The sequence below is a fragment of the Podarcis gaigeae genome (genome assembly GCF_964106915.1).
Source record: "Podarcis gaigeae genome assembly, chromosome: 16".
Lineage (NCBI taxonomy): Eukaryota > Metazoa > Chordata > Lepidosauria > Squamata > Lacertidae > Podarcis > Podarcis gaigeae.
Window position 1 is genome coordinate 4,628,297 of NC_139693.1, and position 17,362 is coordinate 4,645,658.

At 47.8% G+C, this 17,362-nt stretch overlaps 1 protein-coding gene across 3 annotated transcripts in view; it reads right to left on the minus strand.

Annotated features, from left to right (window-relative positions):
* ADAMTSL4 (ADAMTS like 4) overlaps positions 1-17,362 on the minus strand; it is a 99,162-nt gene that overhangs the window by 21,230 nt on the left and 60,570 nt on the right. For all 3 annotated transcript variants that reach the window (XM_083715496.1, XM_083715497.1, XM_083715498.1), the window contains 5 exons: positions 16,056-16,774; positions 13,477-14,905; positions 9,980-10,082; positions 2,771-2,907; positions 1,821-2,025 (listed from right to left, as the gene is read on the minus strand). In XM_083715496.1, coding sequence (XP_083571622.1) covers positions 1,821-2,025; positions 2,771-2,907; positions 9,980-10,082; positions 13,477-14,905; positions 16,056-16,774 — 2,593 coding nt within the window. The remainder of the gene's footprint in view (positions 1-1,820; positions 2,026-2,770; positions 2,908-9,979; positions 10,083-13,476; positions 14,906-16,055; positions 16,775-17,362) is intronic.

Here is a 17,362-nt window from a genome sequence, read left to right on the forward strand (position 1 = left end):
GGGCCCTGGTTTCCTGGGGCAGAGCATTCCACCAGGTCGGGGCCATCACTGAAAAGGCCCCGACCTTGGTGAAGGATAGTCTGACTTCCTTAGGACCCGGGACCTCTAAACTATGGTTATTCATGGACCTTAAGGTCCTCTGCGGGGCATACCAGGAGAGGCGGTCCCGTAAATACGAGGGGCCTAAGCCAGCACATTAAGGAGTAGAGGGGCTTCTATCTTGGATGATGATAATGATGATGATGATGACAATTTATTAATCTCCCCCCGCCCATCTGACTGGGCGGTTCCAACATCAAGCTTTGTAACATGGTGGCTTGAGCTGTTCCCAGTGAAATCAGCCCTTTATTAAGACAATGAGGACTAGAATCTTACTTTATTTTTACGGGAAGATTCGCAGCTCAATGGCAGGGCACACACTTTGCAGGCAATGTCAGCATCGCCCTTGAGCCAGTGTACCAACTGGACTCATGCACTACAGCCCCGACTGGGCCAGGCGAGCTGGGACGCACTGCCAGAGACCTCCTTTGCACAGGAACAGGTGACAGTGCTGTGGACTCACAGCTTGGAGCTGAGAGCACCGGATTTACTGTCTCAATAGTGCAGTCGTTGCGCAGCAGCGTTTTGCAGAGTCTTGCAGAGTATAAACCACTCGGAGAGCAGCTCTGTAAAATATCTTCTTTTATTCTACAACTACAACTATTATACAAACTATATACAGAGCTAAATACTATATTGAGCATAAATCAATGCTACACTCTGAGTGCCTGCAGCTGCTCTTAGCAGCAATCTTATCTCTAGATAATCTCTTGCACTCTCTCTCCGGCTCACTGACTGACTCTCTCTCTCACACACACAGAGATTCACTCACTTGACTAATTAAGTAGAGAGCAATACATTGCTCCTCCTCTCTGTAGAGTCAGCAAAGACCTCAGGAGATGGTCAGGAGATTCTTGGGTATGGGAGGGGTGAAATCTCCTCAGGCAAAAGGTCCCTGGGCTCAACCTCTCCAGATGGGAAAGTCCCCCTTTATGATACCCTGCAGAGCCTCTGCCAGTCAGTGTAGGCTATACTGCGCTAGATGGCCCAATTGTCTGCGCTGGTAAGAGGCTCTGCTTGTCCAAATTTTGAATTTCTGGTTTTTTATTTTCCAATAAAAAACCAGAGGCCTACCTCCTGGGAATAAGAGATTTGAATATTCCACAAAAGGGGAAGGGTATCTTTTTATATGCGACGGTGGCAGCAAGAGTTTTGATTGCAGCAAAATGGAAGAGTAATGAAATCCCCTCTATACAAGATTGGATCGAAAAGCTGACAGAATATGCCGAATTAGATGGTCTATCAGGAAAAATAAAGAATAAATCAAAACAGGAATTTGTTTCTAAATGGAAGGTTTTCAAAGAATATCTGAAAAATAAATATAGTAGTTTAAATTCTGTTGCAGTATTCGAGGAACTTCAGTAATAGTTAGATTTATTAAGAATAAGTTTAGTTATGATAAAAGGGTGTATTGGCAATAAGTAATATGAAATTGAAATATAGAATAGACGGGAGGTTGGGTCTTTACTGTTAAGACCAATATATGTTTTATTGTTTTCTAAGAAAATTATGTGTCTATGGTTATTCTTTGTGTAATTTGGTATTTGTGGGGTTTTTTTCTTTTTTCTTGTTGTATCAATAAAAATCTAAAAAAAAAAAAAAAGCAAATGTTGAATTTCTATGTGCGTGCACGGAGAACATCTTCAAGAAGCGGATTCATAAACCCACTGAATTAAACAAACTACAACCCCACCCCCCCACTAAACGGCATAAACACATACCCAGGTAGTTAGGGCTGCGGGTCATCTCCTTAACCTGGATTCGGGTGGCACCTGCCGGGATCTCCAGGATGCGATGGTACCCAATGGGGACGTCTGTGTCACTGAAATTCCCCACGACCAGCTTGCAGGTGGTGTGGTCCCCGCCGCAAACCCCGCAGCTGTCCAACGTGCGATTCGAACCCAGGACCCCGTCGCAACCGGGGGTCTGGCGAGGCCACGGGAAAAGAGGAGAAACGAGGTCAAGAGATGAGCCAAAGTGTTTGAGCGAGGAGAAGGGGTCTCCCCTTTCATACAGAGGGCAACATCTGGTTCTCCAGATGTTCTCTGATGCCTCCTTCATTCCCCTGCAGCCCAGAAATATATTTTCTCCTCCCTCTCAGGTGCTCCCACCTCCTCCTCCTCCTTAAAAAAACCAGGTCCCTTCCCTTGGAATTAGCAAAGCTAACCGATTTGATAAGACAAAAACCAAAAAATATAATCCAGGAAAAATGGAAATGTTTAAGTGATGAAAGTGTAAGGTGTTGGTTGTGTTTAGAATAGACTTATGAAAAATTTAGAAAACTTATTGATTAGAATATTTTTATGGGAAAAATACAGAGTAACAGATGCAATTTTGCTTAAAATGTGTATAGGAAATGCAGTGTAATGCGATGGAAGTCAAACAACGAAGGTTTAAATGTTGAGATATTTGTGGAATGAATTTTGGAGGAAATTTTTCTTCTTTTTGCAATTTTTCTTCTTATTTTTTCTTTTTATTTTCTTCCTTTTCTCTTTTTTGTTCTTTTTTATATGTATGTGCTTATCTGAAGAAAAATTGTATGTATGCATTTGTATGTATTTTGCTTGTATTTTGTAATAATTATGTTAAATAAAATTTAATATTTTAAAAAGCAAACAAAACAGATCTATTCCAAGTTAACAAGTCAACAACGAGTGAGCGAGCAACTCACAAGGCACTGGCCGGCCACGCAGATGTCCTGGGAGAAGGGTTCACACGGGGTCCCATCCTGCACTTTCTCCGTGTGTCGCACGTAGAAGCGGTAGCCGATGGGGCGGCAGTTCAGCTCGCAGCGCTGGGACCCCCGAACTGCATGATGGGAGGAGAGGGAAGGAGAGGGGTCAGTAGGATCGGGGGGGGGGGGACCAAGTTCATGTTTAGTCGCCTGGGGCGATCATGGGCTCCTTTCCAGGTAACCAGAGAAGAATTTGCAAGTAGAAAGTACTGGAAGCAAGCGCAAATTAGCCAACGGACCTCAGGAGGGGGCAGTAAAGTTTTAGGGTTTTGGGGACCCTCTGCAAGGCTGTGTCTCTAGGACCTTGAACCCGAGTCAAAGCCTTGACAGAGAGACAAAGGCTTTTGCCCCATCTGCTCTTAACAAAGGAATAAATTGATTTGTTTGTCATGACTATCCCCTACACTGTGGGCAAGAAAGGATTATTCAAAAGGGGTTGGGAGATGGTGGTGTTTAGAAGCTCCCACACTGAGGACTAGAATCTTGAGACTGAGGCAAAACATTAACGAGGAGTCAGAGCTGCTCTGCAAACTCTGGCCGGTTTTTTAAATACCAATCCTGCCTTGCAAATCTTGGTAAGCATTAGGTGGAATCTACACCCACATTAAAAAAATTCTGAAAATGCTTTTTAAAAATACATTGAATTTTCCATAAGGCTCGCCATCACCACCTAGTGTCAAATTGTATATTGCACTTAAAACACAGTTAAAACATTTTATTTGCAGCTGTATAGCTGAGTCGTTGGTTGGTGGGATCTGTGAAAGATACTCTGTTCAAGATCTTTAAAAATCTCCGCTTGCAGAATTGCATGTTTTCCAAATAGTAACAGGAGAACCCCTATTGAATCTGTTGCAAAAGCCCTCGATGTAGATGCGTCCTAAGGAGAGCGACATACTTATTTGTTTGTTTGTTTCATAAATTTATATACCACTCGAATAAGGGGGGGAGGCACCCTCCAAGTGGTTTACAAAAGGTATACAACGAAATCACAAGACAGTTAACAACAACCATTTTAAAACTTCAAAATACAGTTGAAATCAATGATATGCTAAAAACCTGATTGAAATACATTTCCCGTTGTTTTTAATTGTTTTCTATTTACTTTTTCTGCATTTTGTATTTTTTCTATGTATTTTTGTACTTTTTTATTTCCCCCTTTTTTCTTTTTTTTCTGTAACTTCTTTCTTTTTGTAAAACTTTAATAAATATCTTTTTTTAAAAAAATGAAATACATTTCCTGTCTACTATTAAAGAATATAAAACTGTGCGAAAAAACGACAGTATGAACAGTACAATGAGAACAATTGGAAGACTCGTTTTGTCAGAAGTCTTTTTTATTTAAGTATTAATCAGGAAGATTAAGGTTTTTTATGCACATAAATCTGCTTTTTCTTCTTTCTTTTTTCTATATTTTCTTCTTTTCCTTTTCTTTAATTGCTTTTTCTTTAATTTTCTTTTTGCAGTATGAGATTGTAAATTCTTTGGATATGTGTGTAATTTAAACTAATAAAGATTATTTTTTAAAAAGAAAGAAATACATTTCATCGTTCTCTGTGCCTGTTTAGGCTTTGCTGGAACAACACAGCTTTTAGCAGGTGCCTCCTATGAAAAATGAGGACTAGCGCCTTGAACTTGGTGCAAAACCTCCTTCTGTCATACAGCCAATTTCCGGATGTAGTCCCAAGGCTGCCTCCTCGACCTTCCCACTTTTTTTTTGGCCAATAAGTTTTTCACAGTGAGAGATTTTACTTTCTTGGGCTCCATGATCACTGCAGATGGTGACAGCAGCCACGAAATTAAAAGACGCCTGCTGCTTGGGAGAAAAGCAATGACATACCTAGACAGCATCTAAAAAAGCAGAGACATCACCTTGCCAACAAAGGTCCATATAGTAAAAGCTCTGGTTTTCCCAGTAGTGATGTATAGAAGTGAGCTGGACCATAAAGAAGGCTTATCGCCGAAGAATTGATGCTTTCGAATTCTGGTGCTGGAGGAGACTCTTGAGAGTCCCATGGACTGCAAGAAGATCAAACTTATCCATTCTGAAGGAAATCAGCCCTGAGTGCTCACTGGAAGGACAGATCCTGAAGCTGAGGCTCCAATACTTTGGCCACCTCATGAGAAGAGAAGACTCCCTGGAAAAGACCCTGATGTTGGGAAAGATGGAGGGCACAAGGAGAAGGGGACGACAGAGGACGAGATGGTGCGACAGTGTTCTCGAAGCGACCAACATGAGTTTGACCAAACTGCGGGATTCAGTGGAAGACAGGAGTGCCTGGCGTGGTCTGGTCTAGGGGGTCACGAAGAGTCGGACACGACTAAATGACTAAACAACTAAACAACAAGAAGTTTTTCACATTGTCCAGGTTTCATTTTTAAAAAGAAGTTGCCGGGCCAGGCTGGCAAGCGAGGGCCACAATGGCAAGCGAAGGCCTGGGTGGCAAGTGAGGGCTCAATTGCGCCCCCTCCTGGCTTCCCTTGCTTTAGCATGAAGACCTCTGTCCCGGCCGGCCAGGGCTGTGCCGAACCAAGGAAGTGAAGAACAAAGCGCCTTTTTGTGCAAAGTCTCCCCCATCGCCGCCGCCAGCTCTGCCCCGTCCCGAAGTGCTTAAAAACATAAATATTGGCTCTGGACATCAACAAAGAAGGCCGGCAGAGGGGAGGAAGGAGGTCGAGACGGCTCTGTCTGGAGACTCCCCCCTTGTTTATTTAAGAATATTTAAGCTCATTGGAAGCTTGCATGGGATTTAGTTTCAGGCTGCAGGCAAAGAGGCAATGGCTCTCTTTTGAAAGACAGAGAGAGAGAGAGGTTTGGAGGCCCAGAAAGACCTACTGACAGCATGTGAGAGGAGATTGCAATCAAATGCACTCTGTACATGCTCAGATGCCATTTGCCTTGCCTGGAAAACGAGCTGTGCAGCTTTATACCATCTCTTTCTAACCGAGACTGAAGGAGCCCCTGCCCAAAGCATAGTCAGAAAGATAAAGGGCTCGGATTATGCCAGAGTCTCAGAGATTATGCCGGGGGTCAGGCTGGATGACCCTTTAGGTCCCTTCAAAGGCTGCAATTCTATGAATCCCAGAACCAAAAGGCTAATACTGATGATCTTGGGGGTCACACATTGGACTGGAGGCCATAACCTCAAGCTGGACTCAGAGCATCACTGCGTCCCATAGTGTAGCTAACTAGGGAGAGGGAAACGCACTCTGCGCATGCTCCAGAGTTATCTTGTTTCGTAAGAAAGCAGATGCCACGGCTAAGATTAAGACTCTTCCTGAAGACATTAAAAGCAGAGGGGTCTTTGGAGACAGACAGATGCCCATTCCAGGATCAGCCTTCTCAGAAGTGTGACTCTGAGCATGTCAAGAGTGCTCCCTTTTCTGACGCTCTCCTCCCAGGAGGAGGAGGACGTGAGGGAAGGGGCAGAGAACTGTGTTCCCTCAAGCTGGGTGAGAGCTGTTTGCTGCAAAAAACCAAAACAAAATCACAATATGTACTTTGATCTGACAAGTTGCGTATTTTTGGAAAAAGGGAAACGGACACAGCGGCCGTCTTCTCCACAGCTGGCCAGCAGAGGGCGCTGGCATTCTGCCCACGCCACAAATCGCCCACAAATGTTTGGGGCACGGTTGGAGGGCGAAGACCCCAGGGATAAAGCAGATTCATGGGTGCGATGGGTGGAAGAGATAAGATATCGTATATAATCCTTGGCAATAATTAAATTTCTTTCTTTCTTTCTCTCACTCACTCACACACACACACAAACACACTCCGTTCCAAGCCAGAAGAGAGGCCTTAAATCTCCCAGCATAAATACAGATTTTGGCCCCGGGCCACCAATGAGATCAGCTCAAAAAATGACACACGTGGGAAATGAGGGGGTGGCTGTTTGCTGTCCCCTTCCCCGCCCGTCTCACTTTCCAAACTGGTTCCGGCACACCTTCCCCAAAAGGCAGAAATCCCACCGGTGAAGCTTCCTCTGCAGCGATCCAGGAAAACGGCAGCACCCGGCCTTAGCAGTGTCCTGTGGCAAGGAGTTCCGCAGGCCCACAAGGAACGCAGCTTAAGCGGGAGGGTTTTGCAGAAAACGGGTCTGGAAACCCGGGAGACCCTTCTGGGCAGAATGGAAAGAGTGTGGCCTTTTAATAATAATAATAATAATAATAATAATTCTTAGTCCTCAAGGAGTTGCAAGCTTGGCTGCTCCCAAGCCTGGCATCGCCTGAGCTTCTTTTCCCTAAGCCGCGCCGTCCTTGCAGTGACCTCTCCAAATCTGCTTATGTAAGTGACAAATACCCACTGGCCCCATGCTGGTATAAATTGTTCATTAAAATAATAGGGGGGGGGGCTGAGAAAGAGGGGAAGAAACACTCCCTAACCCCCCCCCCCAGCTCCCTCCCTGAGATTGCTGGAGAGCTCAGCTGCTGTTTGCAGAGGTCAGGCGGGGAGAAAAGTCACAGGCGGGCAGCGTATAAACCTTCGAGATCGCGCTTCTAGATTGCCAGAGATGTCTGGCATCCCACCCAACTGGAGAGCCAAGACTGGAGAGCCAAGATCTGCCGGCCGTAGTGAGCTGGAGAAGGCAAAGGCCAGCTGTCCGCTCAGGAGGGGAAGCCAAAACCCCAGAGAGAAAAGGCCCCCGTCATATGCTAAAAGGTGTGGGGTACCCATCTGTGCAACAACACAGCAACTCAGCTTCTCAAAGAAGCTGTTTCTGCTTTGAGAGCAAGCCGCTAGTCCTCTTAAGGCTTTCTGGGAGATGATCTATAACGAATTGAAAAAGGTATTTAAATATACCTTTCTGAAGAAACCAGAGGCCTTTCTCCTGGGCATGGTCGGCCAATTGGTGCCAAAGAAGGATAGAACTTTCTTTATGTACGCCACAACAGCAGCAAGAATTCTCATCGCAAAGTATTGGAAGACACAAGATCCACCCACCTTGGAAGAATGGCAGATGAAAGTGATAGACTATATGGAACTGGCAGAAATGACTGGCAGAATCCGAGACCAGGGAGAAGAGTCGGTGGAAGAAGATTGGAAGAAATTTAAAGACTATTTGCAGAAACATTGTAAAATTAATGAATGTTAAAATGATGTTGGATTGAAATGAAACGGCTTTAGCAACAAGGTTAAAAAGAATATGTAAAAATGGATTGATAATCAGATGAAAATACGAAGCTGTAATATGTTAAGATATAGAATTAAGATAAAAACAAAGAGGGAAAGGATTTGCTGAATTAACCATGTGAACTGGAATGCAAAAAAGGGAGGTGTGAGGAGGTCAGGAAACAAGTAAATGAAATATAAGACACGAAAAGATTGATCTGTTTTTAACTGTTTTTTTATTTTTCATGTATTTTTTATTTTTATTTTTATTTTCTTAGTCTGTAATTTTCTTTTGTTTGTAAAACTTTAATAAATATCATTTTAAAAAAAAAAAGAGAGAGAGAGCAAGCCGCTAGTCCTCAAGGCCGCAAAGGCACATGCGAAAGGGTACAGTGTGTCTGATCCGGGGACATCGGATGCTGGATCTAAGCCTGGCCAATATAATAATAATAATAATTTCTTATTTATACCCCACCCATCTGGCTGGGTTTCCCCAGCCACTCTGGGCGGCTTCCAACAAAACACTAAAATACAATAACCTATTAAACATTCAAAGCTTTCCTAAACAGGGCTGCCTTCAGATGTCTTCTAAAAGTTTGGTAGTTGTTGTTCTCTTTGACATCCGGTGGGAGGGTGTTTCACAGGGCGGGTGCCACTACCGAGAAGGCCCTCTGCCTGGTTCCCTGCAACTTGGCTTCTGCAGTGAGGGAACCGCCAGAAGGCCCTCGGAACTGGACCTCAGTGTCCGGGTAGAACGATGGGGGTGGAGACGCTCCTTCAGGTCTACTGGACCGAGGCCATTTAGGGATTTAAAGGTCAGCACCAACATTTTGAATTGTGCTCGGAAACGTAGTGGGAGCCAATGTAGGTCTCTCAAGACCAGTGTTATGTGGTCTCAGCAGCCGCTCCCAGTCCCCAGTCAAGCTGCCACATTCTGGATTAATTGCAGTTTCCAGGTCACCTTCAAAGGAAGCCCCACGTAGAGCGCATTGCAGTAATCCAAGTGGAGATAACCAGAGCATGCACCACTCTGGCAAGACAGTCTCCGGGCAGGTAGGCTCTCAGCCTGCATACCAGATGGAGCTGGTAAACAGCTGCCCTGGACACAGAATATCTCAGAAGCGGGACTTACAAGATGACCAAAAAAATCATTGAAATTGTTTCTGGGGTTTTCTCTCTCCTGCACCACAAATAATCTTCCCCCGGTTACAATGCAAGACTGTTACACAGCTCATTTCGGTGGGGAAAGTCGAGGCAAGGGCTCTGTCCATCTCCTGATCCTTTCCCCTGACTGGTAAGAATCAGAAGTGATGTAGAAGACGAGACGAGGCCAATCTGCTTTTTTTCTTTTCATCATTCATATTGAGATTGCATAATAATAATAATAATAATAATAATAATAATAATTTATACCCCACCCACCTGGCTGAGTTTCCCCAGCCACTCTGGGCAGCTCCCAATCGAGTGTTAAAAACAATACAGCATTAAATATTAAAAACTTCCCTAAACAGGGCTGCCTTCAGATGTCTTTTAAAAATAGCTGCTTATTTCCTTGAGATCTGATGGGAGGGCGTTTCACAGGGCGGTGCCACTACCGAGAAGGCCCTCTGCCTGGTTCCCTGTAGCTTTGCTTCTCGCAATGAGGGAACCACCAGGAGGCCCTCAGCACTGGTCCTCAGTGTCTGGGCTGAACGATGGGGGTGGAGACGCTCCTTCAGGTCTACTGGACCGAGGCCGTTTAAGGGCTTTAAAGGTCAGCACCAACACAACACAACACAACACAACACAACACAACACAACACAGCCAGCTTTTTGCTCCTGCCTTGCCTTCTCTGGACCATGCAAACCATAGCAACAAAGCATCGAGCAGCTGGAAGCATGTCTTCATGCACTGCGGGTCAACTGCGGAACTCCCTGCCACAAGATGTACGGCCAGCTGGGCAGCTGTCAAAGGCAGCAGACCGACAGCTGGGGCAGTCACTCCCGATTGGAAAACAGGTTTGGGACAACCTTAAAATTTGGAGAGGGGGGACTCTTACCGTCCGTGAAGGGCTCCCACTGGTACAGGCGTCCCATGAACTCCTGGTTGTTGTATGCCGCACACTGGACGGCCCGAGGATCAGGTCGATCGGGCGGGCACGGCTGCGGAAGGAAAAGGGGAAAGGCCAGGTGGACAGAGAGAGAGAGAGAGAGAGAGAGAGAGAGAGAGAGAGAGAGAGAGAGAGATCGATCATCCCTGGATTTTAAAAAGATGAACTTCCAATATAGCAAAATTTCTTACTTCCCAATTTGGAGAAAGGATGTAATTTGACACATTTGTGTGCAGCCCTTACATTGCACTGTATCCCACGTTACTCAGTGTAGACCCATTAAAATTAATGGACATGGCTAACCCAGGCCCATTGATTCCAGTGGGTCTCCTCTGAGTAGAAATGGGTTGGATTTTAGCCTCTGAGGGACACACACAAAATGAGACCTTCTTTCATCCATGTAACAACCTTGCAGGGTAAGTCAAAGAGAGAAAGAAACAGAGGAAAGCAGGCCCCAGGGCATGCAATAAGCTTCGCGATCAAAGTAGGGATTCGAACTCGCATCCTCCAAGCCGCAAGGCTGCTCTGATTATTGTCGGGAGGGGAGAAAGGAAATTAAGACCCTTGAAACCGGTTTTATCAGGTCAATGCATCGTAAGAACCTGTTCTAAGAGCAAATTCATTAATGGCTGTTGTCCGAACAGTCTTTGAAAACGTGGATGTTTTTGGTGTTTGGTTTGCCACCCATCGTAAAAAGCACAAAAACGCTGCCCTCATACTAACGATAAAGGAGGTTTGGGAAATTAAGCAGGAAATTCAATCACGAGTTTATTCCCTGCTCACTTCAAAGGGCCGGTAACAATAGAAGCATTATCTACAGAGAAGCTGGACGTCCAGAGCGGTCATATAGGATTGGGGAGAAACATTTCCTTTCTGCCTCCTCCCAGTGCATTAAAAGTGGTTTAAAAGGGGGGGTTGCTGTGTGTGTGGATAAACAGGTTGTGTAGGCTTTTGCGTAGATTCCAAAACCTGCTGGATCTATTTGACCGGAGTCAAGAGCAGCTGAAAAGAAAATGAGAAAAATCTAGCAAATGATGCCCCTCTGGATCTCTTAAAAAAATAATCGCTTGCCTCCAGCCAAAGGTCATCTCTGAAAGATCACCACACACAGACACACACACACTCCTTGCTCTAACCACTAGGCCTTCCAGAATGGCTCAAAGTTAGGAGTTGGATCCAGCAGTTAAAGAGGAAAGGGCCCAAGTGTGTTTAATTCCAAGTTGTACTTATTCACGGACAACCTTCCTCTTCCACAAATAATCCCCCCCAACTTGAAGGCAGCTGTTTGTCTGGTCCCAACGGGCCAAACAGAAAAGCTTGGAAGCAGCCACGCAAAACGCCCATGGCTCTAGTCCCTAAGAATTCGCCAGAGCCATGTCTCTGAACAAAGAGGTCTGTTTCCCATCACTGTTTGAAAACTCTTTGTTTACAAGACAAGTAAAAAACAGGAGACTGCACCGTACGTTTCTGAGTGTCTTGGGCTGCGTACGTACACCCCATACATTTCAAACACCCTCCCTAAAAAATACCAGGAACTGTAGTTCCCCCCAGAGCTGCAATCTCCAGCACCCTTTGCGAACTACAGTTCCCAGGGTTCTTTGGGGTGGAAAGCGTGCTTTAAATGTGTGCTGGGTAGGTCCTCTTCATCAGCAAATAAACAACAGTTTGAGCACCAGCTTCTGAACTTGGGATGTAAGGAGCCCAATTAGCTGAATCAGGGCTGTTTTGCAGTAAAACACAACTAACAGAGTAAAATGCAATAGGAGGAATATCTATTCGTTGAATTTAAACTCCTTAATTCTAGACTCCCGATAACTTTGCTGCTAACCCCCTCCACTCCTTTCAAGTGTCTCTTCAACCCTGCCACTTCCGGTCCATTCTGCTAATTTTTTGGGCACACCACCAGACTGTAAGAATGATAAAACGAGTCTTGGCAGACCACATAATGATTTCCCATCCCTGCCTCTTGTACCGATCGCAATGCGCTGCGCTAGATGCTGTGCAATTTTGGGTTGCATTTTTATTGCTTCCTGGATATCGTACTTTTGTTTACAGTGGTACCTCGGTTTCCGAACGTCGACGAGCATTTTGGTTTTCTAACGCCATAAACCCAGAAGTAAACCACCCCCACCATTCTACCTGGACGCTGAGGTCCAGCTCCAAGAGCCTTCTGGCGGTTCCCTCACTGCAAGAAGCAAAGCTACAGGGAACCAGGCAGAGGGCCTTCTCGGTAGTGGCACCCGCCCCGTGGAACGCCCTCCCACCAGATGTCAAAGAGAACAACTACCAGACTTTTAGAAGACATCTGAAGGCAGCCCTGTTTAGGGAAGCTTTTAATGTCTGATGCACTACTGTATTTTAATATTTTGTTGAAAGCCGTCCAGGAGTGGCTGGGGAAGCCCAGCCAGATGGGCAGGGTATAAATTTTATTATTATTATTATTAGTAGTAGTAGTAGTAGTATTAATGCTTTGGTTTTCAAACACGCCTCGGAAGTCGAACATGCAATGCAGCTTCCGTACTGAAGCTTCTGTGTTGAGTTTTCGGTTTTTGAACGTATTGGAACTCGAACGGTCTTCCGGAGTGGATTACGTTTGAAAACTGAGGTCTCACTGTACCGCAATTTGAAGTCCGAGGAATTCAAACTGCAATACAGCAAAGCACAATGCAATAATATACACCCGTGAATTAAAATTAAACTCCTTTCATTCTCGAGTCCTGTCTACGCTGTTGATCCTCTCCACTCCTTTCAAACAGCTCCTACATCTGTTGCTTCTGTTCCATTGCTGCAAACTTTCTGGGTGGACCAAACAATTTAAAGAAGTATGGCACAGCCTCTGCTCACAGCTACTGCTGCCCTGTTCTTCAGGCATGTCAAAGGCCACCCTAATAATAATAATAATAATAATAATAATAATAATTTATTTGTACCCCGCCCATCTGGCTGGGTTTCTCCAGCCACTCTGGGCGGCTTCCAACAAAGATTAAAGGTAAAGGGACCCCTGACCATTAGGTCCAGTCGTGGGCAACTCTGGGGCTGCGGCGCTCATCTCGCTTTACTGGCCGAGGGAGCCGGTGTTTATCTGCAGACAGTTTTTCCGGGTCATGTGGCCAGCAGGACTAAGCTGCTTCTGGCGAACCAGAACAGCACACAGAAACGCCATTTACCTTCCCGCCTGAGTGGTACCTATTTATCTACTTGCACTTTGACATGCTTTCGAACTGCTAGGTTTGCAGGAGCAGGGACTGAGCAATGGGAGCTCACCCCGTCGCGGGGATTCGAACCGCCGACCTTCTAATCGGCAAGTCCTATGCTCTGTGGTTTAACCCACAGCGCCACCCGCGTCTCCAACAAAGATTAAAAAGACATTAAAATGAAGCACTGGTGGAACCACAATTTGGGAGCCCCTGCTATAGGGCGGGAAAAAACCCACCCCAATCTCTTACCTCTTGCCTGCAAGCCTTGAATTGCTTGCTCTCTCCTTCGCAGTGGAAGATCTCGGTGCCAGGATAGTAGAGGTTCCACTGCGGCACTTCCCCACCCGGGCGCACTCCTCCCGGCTGCCCCCTGGTGTGGAACTGAACAGGGTTGCCCCGGTGCAGTAGCCAAATGTCCGGCTCCGCAGGACCAGGAGCTACGGGCTGGTCCACAAAGAGGCTGTGCGACGGCCGTCTGCCCTGGCCGCCCGCCTGGTGCTCGTTCTGCCTCTGGTTCCGTGACCGGGATTGCCCATGGGGCGGTCGATTTGCGTGTCCCGCCCCATCAGGCTGGGCCACGGAGCTGCTCTCCGGGCGGCGGGGCGGCTTTGGCGTGGCCCGGTGGCTCTTCCCCGCTCCGGGCCCCTTCCTCTTGGCAGCAGAGCCGTTGTTTCTGAGGACATGGTGGGTCAGCCGCAGCTCCCCCTGCGGATGGGGAAGGGGGCTGCCTGCCACGGAGGGCCCCTGGGAGGAGGAATGCGTCACGGCCACTGTGGGGTGGCCGCCTCCCTCTCCGCCGCCGCCTGACGTGGGGATCGAGCCACCCGTGGAACTCTCTGCCACTTCAGGCGTCTCGTGGGGACTTGCAGAGGATTCTGGGAGATGCTTCTCGTGGGAACTTGCAGAGGATTCTGGGAGACGCTTCTCGTGGGAACTTGCAGAGGATTCTGGGAGACGCTTCTCGTGGGAACTTGCAGAGGATTCTGGGAGATGCTTCTTGTGGGAACTTGCAGAGGATTCTGGGAGATGCTTCTTGTGGGAACTTGCAGAGGATTCTGGGAGATGCTTCTCGTGGGACCTTGCAGAGGATTCTGGGAGATGCTGGTTCCCCGAAGGTGCTGTGGCGTCCCCTGGCTGATGAGCCTTGTCGTGCGACCCTGGAGAGCTTGCTGCTGTCTTCCCACGATGCTCTGCTTCCCCCGAAGATTCGCTCTTCTGCGGCGTGGCCGTACCCGGTTCTGTGGGCTGCTCTGTGTCCGCCGTGCCCCCTCTGTTTGCCACATGCCCATGACCCTCTGAGTGGCCGTGCCCCAAATGGCTCTTCACCCCCTCACCAGCCTGTTTGTGGGGCTGGGCAGCAGCGTCCGCCAGCAGAGGCTGTTTTGGCTTCAGGGGGGTCCTGGGTTCGGCCCTGGAGCTCAGGGGCCCCTTCTCATGGCCAGTTTCCTCCTGCTCCTCTTCCTCGCGGGAGGAAGAGCGGACAGCTTTACGCCTCTGTTTTTTCGAAGGTGGGGGAGGAGGAGGGGGAGGCGGGGACAGGGGCTCCCCGCCTCTGCCCCCATGGTGCCTCTTGAATCGGGGCTGGGTCCCCTCGGCCAAGTCTGTGTGGAGGGGCAAGGCGAACGGCAGCTTCCCGTAGCCATACTTGCCTGGCTTGATCGCCTCTCGAACCCGGGACCTGAGGGGGCAAAGTGCCACAATGTGAATTTGAAACCAAACAAAGCCCTGTGTTGCAAAGAGAACGTCAGCAATGTCTAGGCAACACGATGGCCATGTACATACGCAATAGACAATCTTTAGAGAATCCCTTCAAACCATAAAAGTACAAAATGAAATCTTTAGTCTAAAAGTCTCTGAAAATCTTTAAATGAGTGAGGTACCAGACTTTGTACGATGAAAGACAAGTTGTGAAGCTTTGTGTATTCAGCAAATGTCCAACACTGAAGAGTAATACCGGATATTGACTACAGTGATACCTCTGGTTACATACTTAATTCGTTCCGGAGGTCCGTTCTTAACCTGAAACTGTTCTTAACCTGAAGCACCACTTTAGCTAATGGGGCCTCCTGCTGCTGCCGCACTGCCGGAGAACAATTTCTGTTCTCATCCTGAAGCAAAGTTCTTAACCCGAGGTTATTTCTGGGTTCACAGAGTCTGTAACCTGAAGCGTATGTAACCCAAGGTACCACTGTACTGTTGCGTAGAATTCTTTGTCAGCGTGGTGGGAGGATATAGAATTGCTTCATAAACCCATCTTATGTGACTACATTATTACATGAGCACTGTTCCACAACATTTGATATTTTCATTTGTATACATTCATTCGAAATATCCAGAATCACTGTTCAGTGTTGGACATCATATTTGCTGAATGGTTGGACAGTGTTTTCGAGGCTACCAGCGTGAGTTTGACCAAACTGCGGGAGGCAGTGGAAGAGAGGAGGGCCTGGAGTCTGATTGGTCCAGGGGGTCACAAAGAGTCGGACACGACTAAACAACAACAACATGACCTCCGGGGTTTGCTAAATGCATTCCTTGATTCCTGTTTTAATTACCTGGACATGTATGCATGCTCAAAGTAGTCTTTGTAGTTAAAAGGATTTCTCTTATCTAACTTGTCCCCACGTGGTGGGTTTTTTGAAATGCTCAGAGGAAATCTAATTAGTTCTTACAGGAGCTGGGTTAAAAGTTCTTTTGTTACTAAAAGGGACCTGGGCCGGGGTGTGACAGATTATGATCTGCACTTCCTCCCAGAGTCTTGCTGGCCAAGCCTCGTATTTTGTTTTAATCAGGGTCCAGGCCCACCCTAAACCAGACCCCAAACTCACCTCCGGGCCGCCGGCGACTCCGGCGTAGGAGAGGCAGCCCAGCTGCGGCGGTCACCGTCCTGTTGACCACCGTGGCGCGGCCGGTCGGGACTCAAGCCCGCCTCGGGGCTGTCCCTCCTCAGGGGTTTGAACAAGGGGATGGTGTCCCGGACGGGGGTCCGGGCGGCTGCGCTGTGCCTGAAGGGCTGGTTGGGGGTCCGGCGAGATTCCTGGTTCCCCCGATGCCTCGGCGGGTGGACCCCAGCTTCCTGCACAGGAGCAGGGTCCCTCCGGCGGCCATGCTGTGGCGCGATGGCGTCTCGCGAGGGCAGTTCCTCGGCCGGGAGCGCCTGGTGGCGGGTGTGGCGGTTCTGGGGTCCGAGGCGCGGGGTGCGAGGCGGCTGGGCCTGGCCATGGAGGGTCAGGGCTGAGCCGCGGAAGGGCAGACTTGGCCTGGCACTGCCCTCAGTGTGGAGAGGGTAGGATGGCCGGCCCGGGTAAGGGCTAGCGGGCCAGTTCTCGTGGGCCTGCGGAGGGTACAGCGGCTGCGGGGCCAGCTCCGGCCGGCCGGCCCAGGGGATGCGCTGGTACGGGGACTGGCACGCCCGACTCCTTTCCATGACCCCCAGGCCGCAGGGCTGCGAGCAGGCTGACCATGATGCCCAGGCGCTCCACAGGCCGGGCACCCGGCTCCCGGGGCCGTCGTCCTCAGCGGCCTGGCGAGGTCTCCTGCGGGGGACCTGAGGGTGGAAGAAGCAGGGGGACATCGTCAGTGGGGTGGCCCTTGCCAGGACCGGAACCCGCCACCCGTCGCCACCCGTCGTCCCTTCTCCACGTACGGAAGAAGAGCCCAAGATGTAAAAAAAGACGAAGTCCCTGCCAGAGAAGAATAACAATTTAAGGTTTTTTTCTTTCCCCTAATTTATTTTATTCCTTTTATAACACAACGAAACAACACAAACAGAAAAACCAAACAATACAAACAAATTCTTGTCTTATCCTTATTTTTCTAAACATTGTTAGGTGGGCTTCCCCAAGTCCCCCCTATCTGATTTTCATTTTACCTCATCTTTAGCAGTTTACATATATCATAATTTTTAACCTTTTTTTTAAAATCACGCTGACTTTTACCATAAAAATCAACTACCAGACTTTCAGAAGAAATCTGAAGACAGCCCTGTTTAGGGAAGCTTTTAATGCATTACTGGATTTTAAAATTTTGTTGGAAGCTGCCCTCAGGTCCAAATCCAGTACTCTAACCATTGCACCATACCACTCTGTACAAAAAACCCCCCAATCATGTTCCTATAACTTTCGCCTTGCTGGGG